General features: G+C 51.5%; 1 protein-coding gene across 1 annotated transcript in view; it reads left to right on the top strand.

Annotated features, from left to right (window-relative positions):
• The window catches only part of CDH23 (cadherin related 23), a 212,293-nt gene that overhangs the window by 39,748 nt on the left and 156,287 nt on the right, over positions 1–16,258 (top strand). The window contains exons 4-6 of the mRNA XM_063337560.1: positions 9,230–9,372; positions 12,845–12,892; positions 13,146–13,238. Of these exons, the coding sequence (XP_063193630.1) occupies positions 9,230–9,372; positions 12,845–12,892; positions 13,146–13,238 (284 nt within the window). The remainder of the gene's footprint in view (positions 1–9,229; positions 9,373–12,844; positions 12,893–13,145; positions 13,239–16,258) is intronic.

Genomic DNA, 16,258 nt, shown 5'->3' with positions numbered 1-16,258 from the left:
GCTCTGCCTGGAAACAGCATCCCACCCCCCTGGAACCGTCTCTTCTCCTTCCCCTTCTGCCGTGGGGATGAAGAAGGAAGGACAGATGTCAATAAAAATGAATGAGACTTTTTGACAGAGCAGGTTCTGCGAGGGAACTTTTTTTTCTTCTTTTTTTTTTATTTTTATGGCGCAAACAATGGATGGAGCAGAATTTGCATAAATCTCATTAGAAAAAAAAGTGCAAGTTTCATAAATCTTGTGATAAATTAATGCGATATCATTCCGAACGTGATGTATTAATTTTAGGATGAAATGAATGGGTCTGTGATCATTGTTGGTAATTACGAGGCTCCCAGGCAGTGTGGAGAGGAAATTATTTTTAAGAGGGCTTTTTAAGTGCGGGAACCCTTTTCACACCGGGAATATCTTCACAGACCCAGACTCCTTCATTTACAAGTGTTTCTCTTCTGATTTTACTCTCCTGTTTTTTTTTTTTTTTAGTTGGGGTTTTGTGTTTTTTTTTTTTTTTTGGTGCAGTTGTATTTACTTCCCTCTTTCGTGCTGATACAGCCTATCCTTTTCCAAGCAAAAAGAAACTTTTCCAAACTCTGTGCGTTCTCCCTCCTCCCGGGGTTTTGCAGTGAGACGGAGGGCAGGAATCGCTGGAAAAGGAGAGGCAGGCTCCCCTCCCTGAACCTGCTCCTCTTTGCAGGGGGTTTGCCCAGGGATATGCGTGGGGTTTTTGGGTTGGTTTTTTTTTTTTTTTAATCCTCTTTCCCAGGCAGAGCTGAAGATGCCGCAGTGGATATTAAGGCGTATTGGTGATTTCGGCAGCGAAACGCCAGCGTAGTTGGAGTGTTTTGGTTAATAAACCGCTAATAATTATTATTATATACATAATATATAATTATTGTCTATAACGTAGTATAGTATATATTAATAATAATAATACACGGATGCCAGCAAAGGAGCAAGGGCTGTGACCTCCATCCGCTGGGAAGACACAGCACCAGCATGAAGGCATTGGGTTTTAAACTGGTTTTGGAGAGCTTGCTCGGTACCTGCGGTGCTGTGAAGACCTGTTTGAAGGCTGACGGAGGGGAATTGCTCTGCCTTAACCGTGTTGATATAGGCGTTGACTTCAGTTGGAAGGGTGCCGCTTCTCTGCCCGCCCGTGTGCCGGCAAGCCCGGTGGCTGCGTGCACAGCATCTTCTGGGAGAGCCTCGGATATTCTGTTTATTTTACTGATAGTGTCACGGAAATTCAGTAAACCCTTGGGGCTTGTATTTTAGCTTCCTCACCTCTTTCCCCCCCCCCCCCCCCCCCCCCCCCCCGCCCCCATTTCCCTTGTAAAGTTAGCCGAAGCTTTCGGTAAATAGCGAAGTAAACCAAAAAAGCCCTCCTTAAGCGTCTCTGGGAGAGCTGGGGGGAATGGAAGCAGGCGATGCCTTTTTCTGAGCTTTACCACCGGCTGTCAGGTCGTCTTATGGGCTCCGTCTCGCCACTGACTCCCCACTCCAAATAACTAAGTGCAGCAGAGAAATTACAGGCTCTGTCTCCTGCTCCTGCCGAGGTGTGAGAAAAAACCCTCCGCTGCGCCTTTGGCTTCCCAGCTTGATAAGCTCCCTCAGAAACGGTTTCGACTGCACAGGTTTGTTTGCCCTCATCTCCGTCACCTCCGTGTTTGGCTCCTTTCTCTCCCGTCCGTGACGGGTGATGGCAGTAGCATGTGTGGTTACAGGACCAGCTTGTCCTGGGCTTTTCCCCGCGTAACTGGTGAAGACCTCCTGTTTTTCTGTTGGCAGAAACTGTTCTTCCCTCAACATATTTATTATGAGACCCTTTTTTAAAGGTGCTGGTGTCTCCCTGCCCTTTTTTTCACTTGCTCTGCAGCACAGTAATGGGAGAGGAGGCAGCCTTGGTGGACAGGGTAAGGTGATGCTTCCCATTAGCACCTGGCAAGAGAAGTGTGTAACGTTGAGCTCAACTTGAATTGTAGGAGCGGAAACTTTCTTTGCAGAATTGTTCTGGAAAGTTTTGGCTCAGGTGGTTGAGGCCTTGCTGAGAAGGAGGGCACAGAGAGCATCTGTTGAGGTTGTGTTTACCAAATGAGGTGGCAGCCCCCTGCTTTGGGAGAAAGGCGTGGAGATGGATGAGTGGGTTGCCCTTGTACCTGTGGTGTGCTTTTAGGTATCCCTGAGCGTGTCTCAATGATGTTGGCCAAGCTTTAATCTCAGCACACTTGTGTGGCATGAGTTTTGCTATTAGTGTTTATCCACGGCATGCTCCAGCTGCGAGGAGCGAGGTCTTCTTGGCAGTAGCGGCTTGGAGCATGTGGTGGTTAGCCTTTGGAAGCCCACGTCTTCTGCATAAGGCCCACTAAGATGGTCAGAGGGCTGGAGCCCCGCTGCTGTGAGGACAGGCTGAGAGAGCTGGGGGGGTTCAGCCTGGAGAAGAGAAGGCTCCAGGGAGACCTCAGAGCCCCTTCCCGTCCCTAAAGGGGCTCCAGGAAAGCTGGGAGGGACTCTGGGTCAGGGAGGGAAGCCATGGGATGAGGGGGAATAGTTTTATGCTGAAAGAGGGGAGATACAGATGAGATCTGAGGACGTAAATCTCTGCTGTGAGGGTGGTGAGCCCCTGGCCCAGGTTGCCCAGGGAAGCTGTGGCTGCCCCATCCCTGGAGACATTCAAGGCCAGGTTGGAGCAAGCTGGTCTGGTGGGAGGTGTCCCTGCCCAGGGCAGGGGATGGCACTGGATGGTCCTTCCAACCCAAACTGTATAATCCGTGGCCATCTGTGGCATAGACGAGGAAACTGCTCCAGGAGGCTGGGACCAACTGGGAGGAAAGCAGGAATGAAGATGGAGAGACTTTGGTGCCTGCAAGAGGTTTTCTGAGCCCAAATGTGTTTTGGTTACTCCTCAAGCCCCTCTCAGTGTGCCCACACTGGCATCCCCCCCTCTGTGTCAGGTGGGGTCTCAGGTGCATGCTCTGTCCCTAGCTCGGGGCTCGTTCTCCGTGGGGAAAACGACGAAGCTTCATCCCAAACATGGGAGCAGCTCCCACTTGCTGTAGCCTCTTGCGTGATACTAGATTTTCCTTTCTTTTCCTTGCTAGGGAGCGGCTATCCTCTCCCTCACATTGCTTACGGATTGCTTAGCAGCACAGAACTATTGGCATTTCATCTTTTCTTTTTAAAAAAAATCTTTGGGCTTTTTTTTTCTTTTTTTTTTTTCTGAAAGGTGAAAGATAAAATGAATTACAGGCAAAGAAAAAGGAGCGGGAGACAAATGAGAAGAACAGGGTTTGAATTTCAAGATCAGATCCATCAAATCCTGACAGCAGGCGCGTCGGAGGCCGGCCTGCTGTGGTGAACTGGGCTAATGGGAGATGCTGGGGCAAGCGGGGCAGGAAGGCAGGGCTGCTGGCTAGCGGCTAACACAAGGGGTGTTGTGGGAGAAGTGGATGGGGCGTGATTGTCCCATCTCCCTTCCAAGGAAGGAAGGAGGCAGAGCCAAGGAAATCTGGTGGCAGCTACTTTGGAGCAAAATCGTGGTGGTTGCCTTCACGTAAGGGGACTCCTTGCTGGAGGGTGGGGATGCTAAAATGATTATTTATTTTTTTTTTTTGTAAATAAAGTGGTTTGAGAAGTTGAATAGCCATGGAGGGCTCTCCGTGCCAGCTCGTGACCTTGGTTGAGGACCGTCAGCAGTGCTCTTGGCATAAGGGCTGTCTCCCTGCTGCTTCCCTCCCCAGCGTGCCTGGTGCCTCTGATCCGTTTGCCGCTGCTACTTAGAAATTTCTGGCTTTTTATCGTGCAAACCCCCTTGGCTGTTAGCTGGGTGCCCGCGGTGCTGGCAGGCTCCGGACCATGCTCGGTGGCGGTGGCAGAAGACGGGGAGCCAAGAAGCTGCGAGGTGGCTGTGCCCACAGATATGATCCAGAGTACGGGAGGGGTGGGAAGCGATGAGCCAAGGAGGAACAGGCGCTGGCTTTTAAAAGCAGGGATTAAAATGCCTTTAATATTAAAGTGTAGCTGATGCCTGAAGTCTTGAGCCCAAAAGCCAGCACAGTCAGCGGAGAGATTCCTATTAACTCCACTTGGATCAGACCTTTTAGGAGAGCATCTTATTAAGCAACTAATTAGAGACCTGCCCCTTCCGTTGGATTCTAGTGCCCTCCGTCCCACCCCATCCCATCCCTGTGCAGACTGTGTCAGCATCTTGCTCTGGCGTCTTCTTCATCCTCTGGCTCTTTCCCTGGCCCTGGGGCTCCATGCTTCCAAAACCCTCCAGGAGCTCTGGGTTTGTTGGTCTCTTCTCCCAAGGAACAGGTGTTGGGACAAGAGCAAAACGCCTCAAGTAGCACCAGGGGAGGTTTAGGATGGAGATTAGGAGAAATTTCTTCACCGGAAGGGTTGTCAAGCATTGGAAGAGGCTGCCCAGGGAAGTGGTGGAGTCACCATCCCTGGAGGGATTTAAAAGAAGGGTGGACGTGGTGCTGAGGGACATGGGGTAGTGATAACTTGGCAATGTTAACAGTTGTACTTGATGATCTTAAAGCTCTCTTCCACCCATAACGATTCTGTGATTCTCCTGGAGATTTTGGGGTTTTTTTCCTCCTTTCTCCTTCCGCTCTTGAAAGCAAAACCCGTTGAGAGGAATTGGGAGGACACAGCCCCTTTGTCCAACTTTCTCCTTGGCAAAATGGAAGGGCAAGAAAAAGATACAGGTTTACAGCTGCAAGCAAATGCTGAGACAGGTGTTCCTGTATGGGGGGGAAAAAGAACACCCCATAATGCAGCCAAACCTAAAAAAAAAAAATAAATTAATAAAATCCTAGCAGGAGGAAAACAGGAGGCAACAACAAAAAGAAAAAAAAAATCTCCCGAGGTCAATCAAAGTTCAAGACTTGGAGAAAGAAGAAAATCTGTGTATGTGTGAGAAAGAGGGAGAAGTAGCTGTGATTGAGAGAAAGGAGGCAAAAGGAGACAAGATAAATTGTGATTATCTGGTGGAATCAAGACACTTAGCTGCCCTGTCTGATTCCTGAGGGGAAACAAATGGAGCCTATAACTCTGCACTGCAGAAGGATAATTTGTCCCTGTTTCCTCAGCCCTTGATGGAGCCAGGTCGGCACTTGGGCTTGTGGCAGCTGGAACAGCATCCTCAGAGGGGTTTTGGACAGATGTGGCCCTCCCTGGTCTCTGTTCGAGTGGGACGCCCTGATTTTTGCTGTTTTCCCAGTGATACAGGCACTGTTCTGCGCTGCTTTTGCACTCCTTTGGCAATTCCCGTGTTGCTTCCATGAAGGCGAGTGTGGATTCCGGCTGTGGAGCTGAGTGTCGGTGGATCAGGTGTTTGCCTTGGTCTGGCTTCGCCTATGGGTGGCTCAACAGCACCTGCCCTGTGATCACCCTGGAAAATGAGGTTTCTTGTGGTCTGTTGAACGGTGGCGGTGGCCCAGATGCTCCAGCTGCACGCGTTTTCCTTGTGCTATCCACTAGTCCGCTCCTCCTCCCTTGGTGGGGGTGAATTGAGGTGGGGGGAAAAGTAGGATTAAATATAATCGGTGCTAAAGGAACCGGTGGGAGGTGGCTCCCATAAGCTTTTATCTTGGAGCCCACCACCCAGAGTCTGGCCACAGGCGGTGAAGGAGCCCGGCGTGCTCTGCTGTGGTCTTCTCTCACTGCGTCCTGCACGCCCCGTTTACACCACGCGCTTAAACTTAGCATTCCCCTGGGGTAGAGCTTGCAGAAATCAGAATAACGAATGGCAAAGCGGTTGTGAAGTCTCATTTCTTATTTCAGGGCTCTGTTTCTCATTATCCTCTACTTAATTTATTATTTTGATTTGTATTTTATGCTCCCCCCCGCCCCATGATGAAGTGGGTGGTGCTTTTAAGTTAGGATGGTGATTACTGGCTGATGGGCAGGTAAGGGAATGGGTAAAATAGCTGTTGGTGTTTAAGATGGTGTTTTCCTGCGATGCAGGAGAGCAACGCCGCAGCTCAACGCTTTAATGTTCTGCGCTGCCGTGTTTATTTCCTGCTGAAGATTCTTGTTTCTAAAGACTAAAAAGAAAGAAAAGTTGGGGGGGGTTATAGGTGCTGAATGTTCCCTTCCCTCCTCTTTGACTTGCTAAATCCCTCCTTGATTTTCGATATGCCTTGACCAGAGTGCAGACGAGCCCAGCGAGCTTTTCCCAGGGCTCTAACTCCGAGTGTCTGCAGGCTGGCAGGAAAAAGAAATGCAGGTGGGATGATGCACCCTCCCCAGAAAGGCCTTGCCACTTTCTCCAGGCTATCCTGAATTTAGGAACGAAATTCCCGGACAGTGGGAGGCAGCTGTAACGCAGAGAGATGGAGAAGAGTTAAACGTCGGTTTGCCAGCTGATTTCTTTGCGCAAGTGGGTTTGCGGCGTACAAACCGTGAATGTGACTATGATTAGAACTGGCTGGGACATGGTTTTCCTACTCAGCAGGATTTTTAAGATTGTTTCCCTTCCACTGAGAGTTGCGACTGAGACCTTTTGGCGTTTGAAGTTGGGAGTATTTGCAGTTCTGGAGGGAATTGCAGATAACGCTGTTGATCTAGGGCTTTTGTATGAGATATAAAGGGGGGAAGTCTGTTTCTCCTGTTAAATTTAGCAGAATGGAGACATGACCCTGGGTTTATCTTGTCCTAGTTACTGGCTGTCACTCTCATGGGGTTGGTCACAGTCTTGCCCATCTTCTGGGGCAAAGAAACCTTTGCTCAGGATGGCTTCAGGTGTCCTCCCAAACAAAAGCAAGCTGGCAGCTTCTTTCGTATCAAGGCTCTGAGGTCTGAGAAAGTTGTAGGATCACTCCAGCGTTGGCTTCAGCGAAGAGATGGGAAGGCTGCAGATGAACCAGCTGATCGCAGTGGTTTGGATAAGGACTCTTGCTTTTGGGTCTTTGTCCAAAATACCTTTGATCATGAGCCATCACTCACTTGCACCTCTGTTGGTGGAAGGATTCCCCCCCCCAGTGGTTAATTGTAGCTACTCCTTTTAAAACAACTGCTATTCCTTCTCCAAATAGAAATTTGTCTGGGCTTGGCCACTGAGTCTTGCTGTGTTTCCTTGCTCTGGCAAAGTCATCTTTAAGTATTACATCTTGTCCTCCTTATGGATGTGCTTGAGATGGCCTGAGTCATCTCACTCTTCTTTGTCATAAATGAAGCAGTTCAAGCTTTTAAAGTCCTTGTTAATTGCTAGCTCTTGAACGTTCGTGGCTTCCTCTTGCACCCGGTCCCGAAGATGATGTGGCCAGCCGAGCAGCTTGCAGAATTGCAGCCTTGGCAGAACCGGCTGTACATATTGTCCAATATGTCCATATTGTCCAATATGTCCTAAAGTCGCTCCTCCGAGTGCCCAAATTACACATGGAAACAGCTCCTTGCATGCTTGGACCCCTGGTCCTACTCGAAGGTCTGGTTTCGGGATGCTGTGGTCCACCAGCCTTTTTCAAGGGTGTTTGGAGAAGGGTCATGAAAACAGATTTTTACCTAACAAGCCCAAATTACCAAGCGCTTCAACTGGCTGCTTGGTCCTCCCCGTTATTTGCCGTGCTGTTGCTTGAGTTTGTACTGGCAGCAACTTCATGTCGTGCTAGGGTGTCCCCCGACTGCAGTCAGTGGCCTTGGGACGTGCCAGGCAGCTGGGTCTTCGCTCGAGTGCGCTTCATTGGTATCGTACAGTGCTAAATTTTTAATCAGGGAGTCACGCAGTGCTAAGTCAAATGCCTTACAAAAGTCTATTATTTCTTTGCAGTTACCTTTATCTGCCAAAATTGTAATCTCATCAAAGAATAAAATCAGGTTTGTTTGACAAGGCCTATTTTCCATAAAATCATGTTGACTGGCATTAATTATGTTCCTATCGTTTAATTCTTTATTAATGGAATCTCATATCAGCTTTTTCCATTATTTCTGCCGTGATTGATGTTAGGCCAACCAGTCGGTAATTGCCCGGGTCGTTCTGCTTGCCGAGCTGTGCCGCCGCATTTGCCCTCTGGTCTACTGGAGCTTCTCTCCTCTTCCCAGATGGATGAAATTTTGGCATCTGTTTTCCTTGGCCAGCTGATTTGGGGTTGCAGGCTGCTCTCATACTGCCAAAGACGGCTCAGGCTGGTTTAGCCCCCCGGCCTCCATCCCTGGGGCCAAGTGGCCAAGGGATCTCCCATCCTTATCTCTATTCACCAGCGTTTTTCCTCCTATTTTCTCCCCTGTTCTGCTGAGGAGGGGACTTGAGAGTGGCTGGGTGGGTGACATGCAGCCAGCCACGGTTGACCCACTACCCTTAGACTTTGAATGAAATTAGAGATGTCACAGAGAGGCCCAAAATGATCCGAGGAGTTTCTTATGGGGCTAAAATGAGGGGGTTTCCAAGGGAGTTGGCTGTCCCTTGCTTTCAGAGCAGGAGAAGTCATCCCATTCTGGGAACAGTGTGGAGTTCACAAACAGGACACGTGGCTCCCATGCAGCAACTTTGGAGGGTCCGGTTGCCTCTTGGGTGCAGTCAGGAAGAGACATTTATGACGACACGGCTGCACGAAATGGGTGAGGGATGGCTGAGTACGGCTGCTGTTGATTGGGGTATTCAAGATACTGCAGAAGATGGTTTCAAATGTGATTTGGCAGAAGGTAGTGATGGATTTGCCCCAGCATCTCTCGTGCTCTCTGGGCGCGTGGGCTCTGCATATGCCAAAAAGACCAGCACTTGGCTGCAGCTGCGGTGTTCAAAATAAACCCCAGGTTTGTGTCTGGCTCCAGGCCCTACCAAATCCCTAAGCCTTGAGGCACTTGTGGGCATTGTGTCAGTGCTCTTGGCCTGGAGATGTTGTTGTATCTGCTGGTGGTGCCCCTCGGTGGGGGAGAGTGTGAAGGAGACTGGTAGGCGCTTGCCCAGAAGAGGCATGGCTTCCTCCACTGCCCCTAGTGCCCGAGATGGCTGTGTTTCTGCTGAGCTAACGTGACTTTCTCTTTTGATAAGGGCAAGGGAGGAGAGGAGCTGTGATACAATTTATCTGTGCTAGAGAGAACAGTAGGACCACGCACAGCCTGACTCCCCTTCCCGCTGCATAAATGTTTGAAGCATTGTAGTACCACGGGAAAATAATCTGGGGATGACTTAAGGGAGGAAGGCAGAAGACTTGAATGTTTTCAGGATTTCTTCCTCTCTGTCCGGTTTTGTTCATGATTTCTTTCCCCTCTCTATCTCTCCCAGGCTCCTCGGTGACTCAGCTGCTGGCCCGGGACCTGGACAATGACCCGTTGGTCTTCGGTGTGGTTGGCGAGGAGGCCAGCCGGTTCTTCGCAGTGGAGAGCGTGACTGGCGTCGTCTGGCTCAGGCAGCCCTTGGACAGAGAGGTAATGCCGCTTTCCGCTGAGCGGAGGGGACAAAACCCACATTCTGCTCACATAAATGGTGGCTCTTCACCTCTTGAGTTGGGAATCCGGGCGCCTGATGTGTCCCCGCCAGGGTCTGTCCCTCGCCAGAGCTCCGTGGGGACAGAGGGAATAAGCAGGGTGCTCCGCTTCCATCTGGCGTGTTGGTTTGCCTGGATCCCAGAATAATATTTGCAAGTTTAGAAGTGAAGAAAACAACAAGAGAAAATGATCTATCAAAGAGGAGGATGCTCATACATTCAGGGAAACTTCCAGGCTCCCTCTTTAAACCTATATTCCAATTAAATCCTTTACTATTTAAAACAGAGTGTGAAGAGATGTGAGGTATCCCTGCTTACTCAGTCTCATCATGCCCTTTCATCATCTTGTAGATTCAGGCTGCTGGATGCTAAATTTGGCAGGATTTTTGCCTCGAAGCTGTTTCTCACACACACACTTTCAGTGGCGCTTTTGGTGTGCAAAGATGTTATCCCACCCAGGTGCCTGTTTTACAAAAGCCCTGTCCCTCGCCGCATTCCCGAAGCGAGGAGGGAGGGATGGCACAGGAGCTTGGGGTAAGACTGGGAAAATACCGTGCAGCTTGGGCAGCGGGCTTAATTTTCCCCTGTTGCCCGTGTTTAGCGCTTCCTTTGCAGGTGGCAGCGTGGTGGAGATAAAACCCCATCAGCGCCCCTCAGGCGCTGGCGGTCCCGGTCCAGCTGTGGGGATGGGGAGGAGCGGGGCGGTGGATGCTGCCCAGGCTTGGGGGGGGGAGGGCAAACCCCATTTCACGGCGCTAAAGAGCGGGGCCCTGGGAAAAATAAAGTGTTTTTCTTCACCCCTCTCCCCTCCGCCGCCCCGTGCCAACAGCTGCTGGCATGAGTCATGAGTCTTCCCTTATTCAGATGCCTCCAGCTTCCCAATACTTGTGATAACAGCCTTAAGCCAAGGTGTGTGTGTGGGGGGAATCAATAGATGTTTAGGTGTCTTTTGGTGGAGGGTGGAGAGGGAAGCAGCTGAGCAGAGCTTGGATGCGAGCCTGTGCCCGTCAACCTATTTCGAGAGCTCAAAGTCAGCGGTGTGTGAAGAAGTTGGAGACGGACGCGTGCCGAGCTTGGTATGGATATGGGAAAGGTGTAAATGACAATTTCTGGTGGAGGAAGCAGGATGGTGTGGGCGGGAAGGGACGGGGGGGCGAAGGGTGGAGCTGGGAGCAGAGGGTGCTGGCCCGGATGGGCACAATCAGAAAGTCGGGGAGAGAAAGCCACACAAGAAAAGCGGCAGGGAAAGAAAAGCAAGAGATCGATTCTCGTACGACAGAGGAGAAACAGAGACACTCGGGAAGGGAGAGGGAGTTGCAGTGAGGGTAAACGATGCAGGAAAAGGGAGAACAGAGAAAAAGAGGAAGGAGTGAATGTATAGAAGCAAAACAATTTTCAAAAGGCTTTTCACTCCCACAAAGATTAGAAGGAAAACAGGTTTAAAAAAAAAAACAAAAACCAAAAGAAAACCCAAAAACCAACCAGACAGACAAACCCCAAGCCTAAAAAAATGTGCTAAAATGAAGGGTGGAGACAGAAATTAGCATGTGGCAGCTTTCTCTGATTATTTTACCAAGTTTTTGAAAGTAAATGCTCAACTGGTTGTTTCTTCTCTCTTGGTTTGTTTTTTTTTGGTTTGTTTTTTTTTTTTCCTTTTTTCCCCTACTACTTTGTCCCTTGTGGTCCCACCCATGGGCGGGGGGGGGGGTGGGGGGGGAGGTGAAAGGGGCTGATGCGGCAGGGTGGGTGGGACGTGACAAGGGCTGAGGTTCTCCTCTCCGTGGGCATTTCGGCTCCTGGTTCTGCCGGCGAGCATCGCCCCGAGGCAGGAGCCAGGCAAGGCTTTCTTGGGTGGAATTCCCCAGCTGTTCGGGTGGGGGGCCTGGGAGGGGACAGATGTGGGGGTGGGGGGACACACACACACAACATGTTCATGTGAGCCCTTCCCCAAACCCTTCTCCAAGACGAACCGCTAGCCTGGTGCAAGCAGAGCTCCTGGTCTGGGCACCAGTGGCTGCTGCCAGTCCCCGAGCCGTTCTTATTAGGAATAAATCAAGCGCGTCTCTGCGGCACAGAGAGCCCTTTCCCGCTTGCTCTCCAGCTTTTCCCGCATGATGCTCTGGGAACGTCAAGGTGTTGCGCTCCGGCAGCGCTGGGGGTGGGAGGGGATGCTGGAGGAGGGAAGGGATTGCTGGGACTAGGGGAACCAAAATCCAGCTGGTGCCCAGGAGCCAGAGAGGTGTGGTGGTCTCCATACCTGTGCAATTGCTTGGTAAAACATGAGCAAAACTGGTTCCACCTAAACATGAGGAGGAACTTCTGTACTTTGAGGGTGGCAGAGCCCTGGCACAGGCTGCCCAGAGAGGTGGTGGAGTCTCGAACCCTGGAGACATTCCAAACCCTCCTGGACGCGTTCCTGTGACCCTGCTCTGGCAGGGGGTTGGACTGGATGGTCTACAGAGGTCCCTTCCGACCCTATGATTCTATGAAAACGATGGCTGGTGGAAAAGGAATGTCAGGAAGAGAAGGTGTGCCTCCACTAGCAATATCCCCCTGCCCTGCCACCAAAATAATCCCCTCTTCCCCGCTTGTCCCTCACCCCCGCACCAGTGACTTCAATATATTGCTGTTTAAGACCAAGCTCTTAATTTAGTTAGAGCAATGAGGGACAGAGAGGACTGCACAGGCTTTTTTTTTTTTTTTTTTTCTAATGGGTTTTAAGGGATTTCAGCCAGTTCTTACTACAGAGCCTGTGCTCATCCCAGTGTTCCCAGCTATGTGGTATCCCCAGTGCTCTGCTGCGTGGCGGGTGAGTTGGGAAAGCTGCAGCAAGACTTAGGTGTCCTCAGTGAGACCGTGTTGTATTGTCACCTCGAACAAAAGCTAAGTACGTGGCTTTTTCTGGGGACTTTCTTCTCTTTTCGCACTGTCCCTGTACCCTGCAGTCGGAGACAGTGCCGGGATCGCCGTGCGCCGTGGGGGGAAAACTGCATTTCTCCCTGCCTTGCACTTACTCCCTCGCGCTGCCTGCGGCGCTGGGGACGGGGAGGGCGTGCGAAAAAAGCTGGGGCTCGCTGGCATGCCGCAGAAGGTTAAACAGTGGGCTCCTCTCCTCTCCTTTAGCCTAGTTGTCTGTTTAAAGTGCTCGGCTGCTAGTCCCCCCGCATCCTCCTGGTGCGGGGCAGAGCATCTCCTCTCCGCGCCTGCGAAACAGGCTGGAGCCCTGCTGGCACCGGTATTTCTCTGCATTTTATACTCGGTGTAGGTAATTGCACTCAAGCACTCCGTCTCTTCTTGAAGGTCCTGAAAGCGTTTTGCATGTAATAATATTGGCTAAAAGTCCCCAGCCTGCCATCTGCAGATAAACACTACAGTATCTTTAATTATATGTTTTTCTTCTCCTTCCTTTTCAGACTAAGTCAGAATTCACGGTTGAATTTTCCGTCAGTGACAGCCAAGGGGTAAGTGCGACTTCTCATTTCATGGTCTGCGGCACGGGCAGAGGGGAGCGGGGAGGATGAGGATGGGTTGCCAGGGGACCTTCTGCATTGTGCCGGGGGGGGTGGGGGGGGTGGTGTCTGAGGAGCAGGACCACCCCTGGCTATCACTTGCCAAAAGCCCCAAGTCAGACAAAGCAGCTGCAAGCTTGATTTGGGTTTTAAATCCATGCACAAAGCTGACACCCCTTCCCCGTTGTTATCCTTGTGGCCGCAGGTGATCAAAGGGACGGTGAACATCCAGGTCGGGGATGTGAATGACAATGCCCCGCAGTTCCACAACCAGCCCTACAGCGTCCGCATCCCAGAGGTAGGGATCGCCGCAGCCTCCCCGGGCAGCCCGGCTGTTGGCTCTTCCCTCGGTGGCTACGCTTGCTGCCCAGGTGCCACCGCAGAGCTCTCTGCCCGGCTGCCTGAGGGGCCACCAAAGTACGGGACTGTCCTCCTGCCCTGGGCCCTCGCTGTGGCTGGAGGGGAGGATCAAACCTCTGGAAGTTACTGTTGCCTGAAAACGGGCAGAAGCAAAGTGATGTTGTTGTGGGTGTTGGGGGAAGACAGATGGAGGAGGAGGAGGTTTGGAGCTCAGAACCTTTGCAGCCTCGGTGAAGTCTCTTCCCGTGACAAATGTGAAGTTTGGAAATAACAGTAAATGGGAATCTTGTTTCTTTTCCTCTTCCTTTGAGCCAGGGGGAGGTGTGCGGCTCTTGTCTCGGGGTGACCTGAGGCAGGACTAAATATTTCTCCAAAAGCCTGATTTCTGGCAGAGTCCTGCCCAAAGGCTTCTGCCCTTGCTTCTGGTTTTCTCTAACATCTCCGTAGCAGGGCTTGTCCCATGACGTCCTAGGAATAAAGCAGGTAGGAAGGGACCACAGAATATCATCTGGATCAAGCTGCCACCAAAGCAGAGAGAATTTTCCTGTCAGATCCGGTTGCTCATGGCTTGATCCAGCCACCTGTTGAATATCTCCACAGCTGGAGTTTTCCATGTCATACCATCAGGGAGGGCTTCTGCACCTTGGCAGAAACGGGCCAAGAATTTATGGATCTGACGGGAATTTAGGCTTTAAAGATGTGGAGTGAAAGATGGTTGCTGGTGCTAGGAGGACAAAGTCAGGGCATTATATTTGCAACAGGGGATTCATAGGGCATTTCACCTCTTCCAGCAGAGGAAAACCTCTCTCTCTTGCACCCGGGTGCCAGGGCAGAGCCCATTTTTCCCCAGAGCATTCCTCGGGGTGTGGATGAGGTCAAGTGTGCACCGGCGTGTGTGAAATCAAGCGGTCTTTGGTAATTGAGAGGTACAAACGATTGTGTTACCACGATTTATTCAATATGCTGACTGCTGGTGCCCTGCCGGGCTGGGCTTTGATCTTTCCCTGTCCCTCTGCTGTGAGGATGAGGTTTCTTCATTAGGTTCCTGTGTTGTACGAGCCGGGAGCTCGAGTCTCATCCTTGCACCAAGTCATCTGAAACCTCCCTTTGAGAATGACAGTGGGTCAGAGTCATTTCTTCTCCTCTCTAAAGCACAAACGGCGCAGAAATGAGTTGGTAAAAGCTGTATGAGCGGTTCCTCGCTTTCGCCTTTCGGCTCAGGCCTCGGGAAGCTGATGGGTGGCCGTCTTGCCTTGCTGCCGCCCCTCCCGGCAACCTGTCCGCAAAGCCAGAGAAATGTCAGAGGGACAGAAAGAGACCGGTCTCCTCTCCCCTTCCCATAGATTTCCCTCTGGTTTTGCTATTTACAGCACCTGGCACAGAGGACTCCCTTCTCCATGCACAGAGATGGAAAAGTGGGTTTCTGTGCCTGTTCTCTTAAGCCCCAATGTTTCCATACCCGGAGCAGCCATGCTGTACCTCCTTCTCCTGGTCGCTTCTGCTCAAAAAGCCGATATTGCAAATCTTAAGCCTTCCACATTTCCGATCGTAACCTGCGTCAAGCCCGGGGAGCCGGGAGGGCAAAAGGTCCGGGGCTGGTTTGGAAAATTAAGGCTGGCCGGGGAAAGGGAACGGCGGGCAGGTGATCTGGACAAAAAGATAAATAAAAGAAGAGGCGGCTGAACCCCAGAGCCTGCCTCTCACGTGTCATGCTGCTTTGCACGTCAGCTGTGGTTTTCCTGGGAGGGGTTCCCAGGCGAGTCTAATTGTTCGGGGTACCGCAGGCACGAAGCTTCCCCCCTGCGCACCCGCTCGGCCTGCAGAGCTGCGCTTTTCTGGAGGAGGGCGGCCTCGTCTAATTACCAGGCATCGCGTGCCAGTTTCCAGTTTCTACCCATGATCTTTAACCAAGGGCAACCCATCAGAGGTCATGAGCCACAAACTTGGCTCAGCCAGTATCCTGGAGGCACTTCTGGTCTTCCGCTGGGGAGGTGGCGTTTCCTTGTCAGCAAGGGATGGGGTCCCACCACCCTGACGGGACGTGCGAGCAGTGAATTTCCTCTGTGTGTGCTGGCATGGCTCTGGAGGAAGAGATGCCCTCTTGCTTTGAGAGCTTTGCTGGGCCACAGGTTGTCCCTGTTGCTTGTCCAGAAGTACTGGAAGCTGGAGGTGATGGGGTGTGGAGATGTGTCTCCAGAAGCTGAAGTCCCCTGAGCCAGGGGACGCCCTGGATGCAGCTGGGGCTGGGGAGAGCCAGTCATGGTAGGGGATGACAGCGTCCCCAGGTCACCCCTGTACTCCAGGCAGCTCAAGGCAGGGGGAGCCGTGGTGACATGGGTAGCAAAATCTGTCTCAAAGACCAGGCAGCCCAATCTGAAGGTCCTACAGCTGATGAATAAGCAGGGGCCGGAGCTTGGGGCTGGAGAACAGGCCAGCAGGAGTGCCTGGTGCGGCTTTGCTTCGTCTGGCTCTGTGCAGAATTGGCAGCTAATGAGGGTTTTTCTCTTTTTAATTTTGAGATAAATGGGTGTATCGATTTGCAGTTGTCCTAGCTAATGGAGCAGCAACAGAAAGGCTATTTAAACCTCACCGCTATTGTGCGGCACTGGGAAAGTCAAAAGAAGAGTGCGCATAAATAAATGGAACATGAAGTAAACTGACCTTTAAAAACAATACTGCCTCTAAACACCCGTCCTGGCGTTTTACGCAGTCGGCTTGATTTGAGAATGGAAATTTATTTGGGCACAGGCTGCAGATGCGATTCCTCTGTAGCTTGGGGATGGGGTAGAGTTTAGCCATGGGCTCCTCCACGTTGCCGCAGCTCCAAATACCCAGACCGCGCACCGCTGGCTTGTCGGGCTGGTGCCACCGGTCCTCTGTGCTCGCCGCGTCTCCACGCCATCCCTGGCTCCTACCTGGAATAGTGGAGCAAGGGACAGCGTGTCGGGAGAGGGACAT

This window comes from Chroicocephalus ridibundus, chromosome 6, assembly GCF_963924245.1.
Source record: "Chroicocephalus ridibundus chromosome 6, bChrRid1.1, whole genome shotgun sequence".
Classification (NCBI taxonomy): Eukaryota; Metazoa; Chordata; class Aves; order Charadriiformes; family Laridae; genus Chroicocephalus; species Chroicocephalus ridibundus.
The sequence above is the reverse complement of the archived record's forward strand: the minus strand, read 5'-3'. Positions and strand labels throughout refer to the sequence as shown.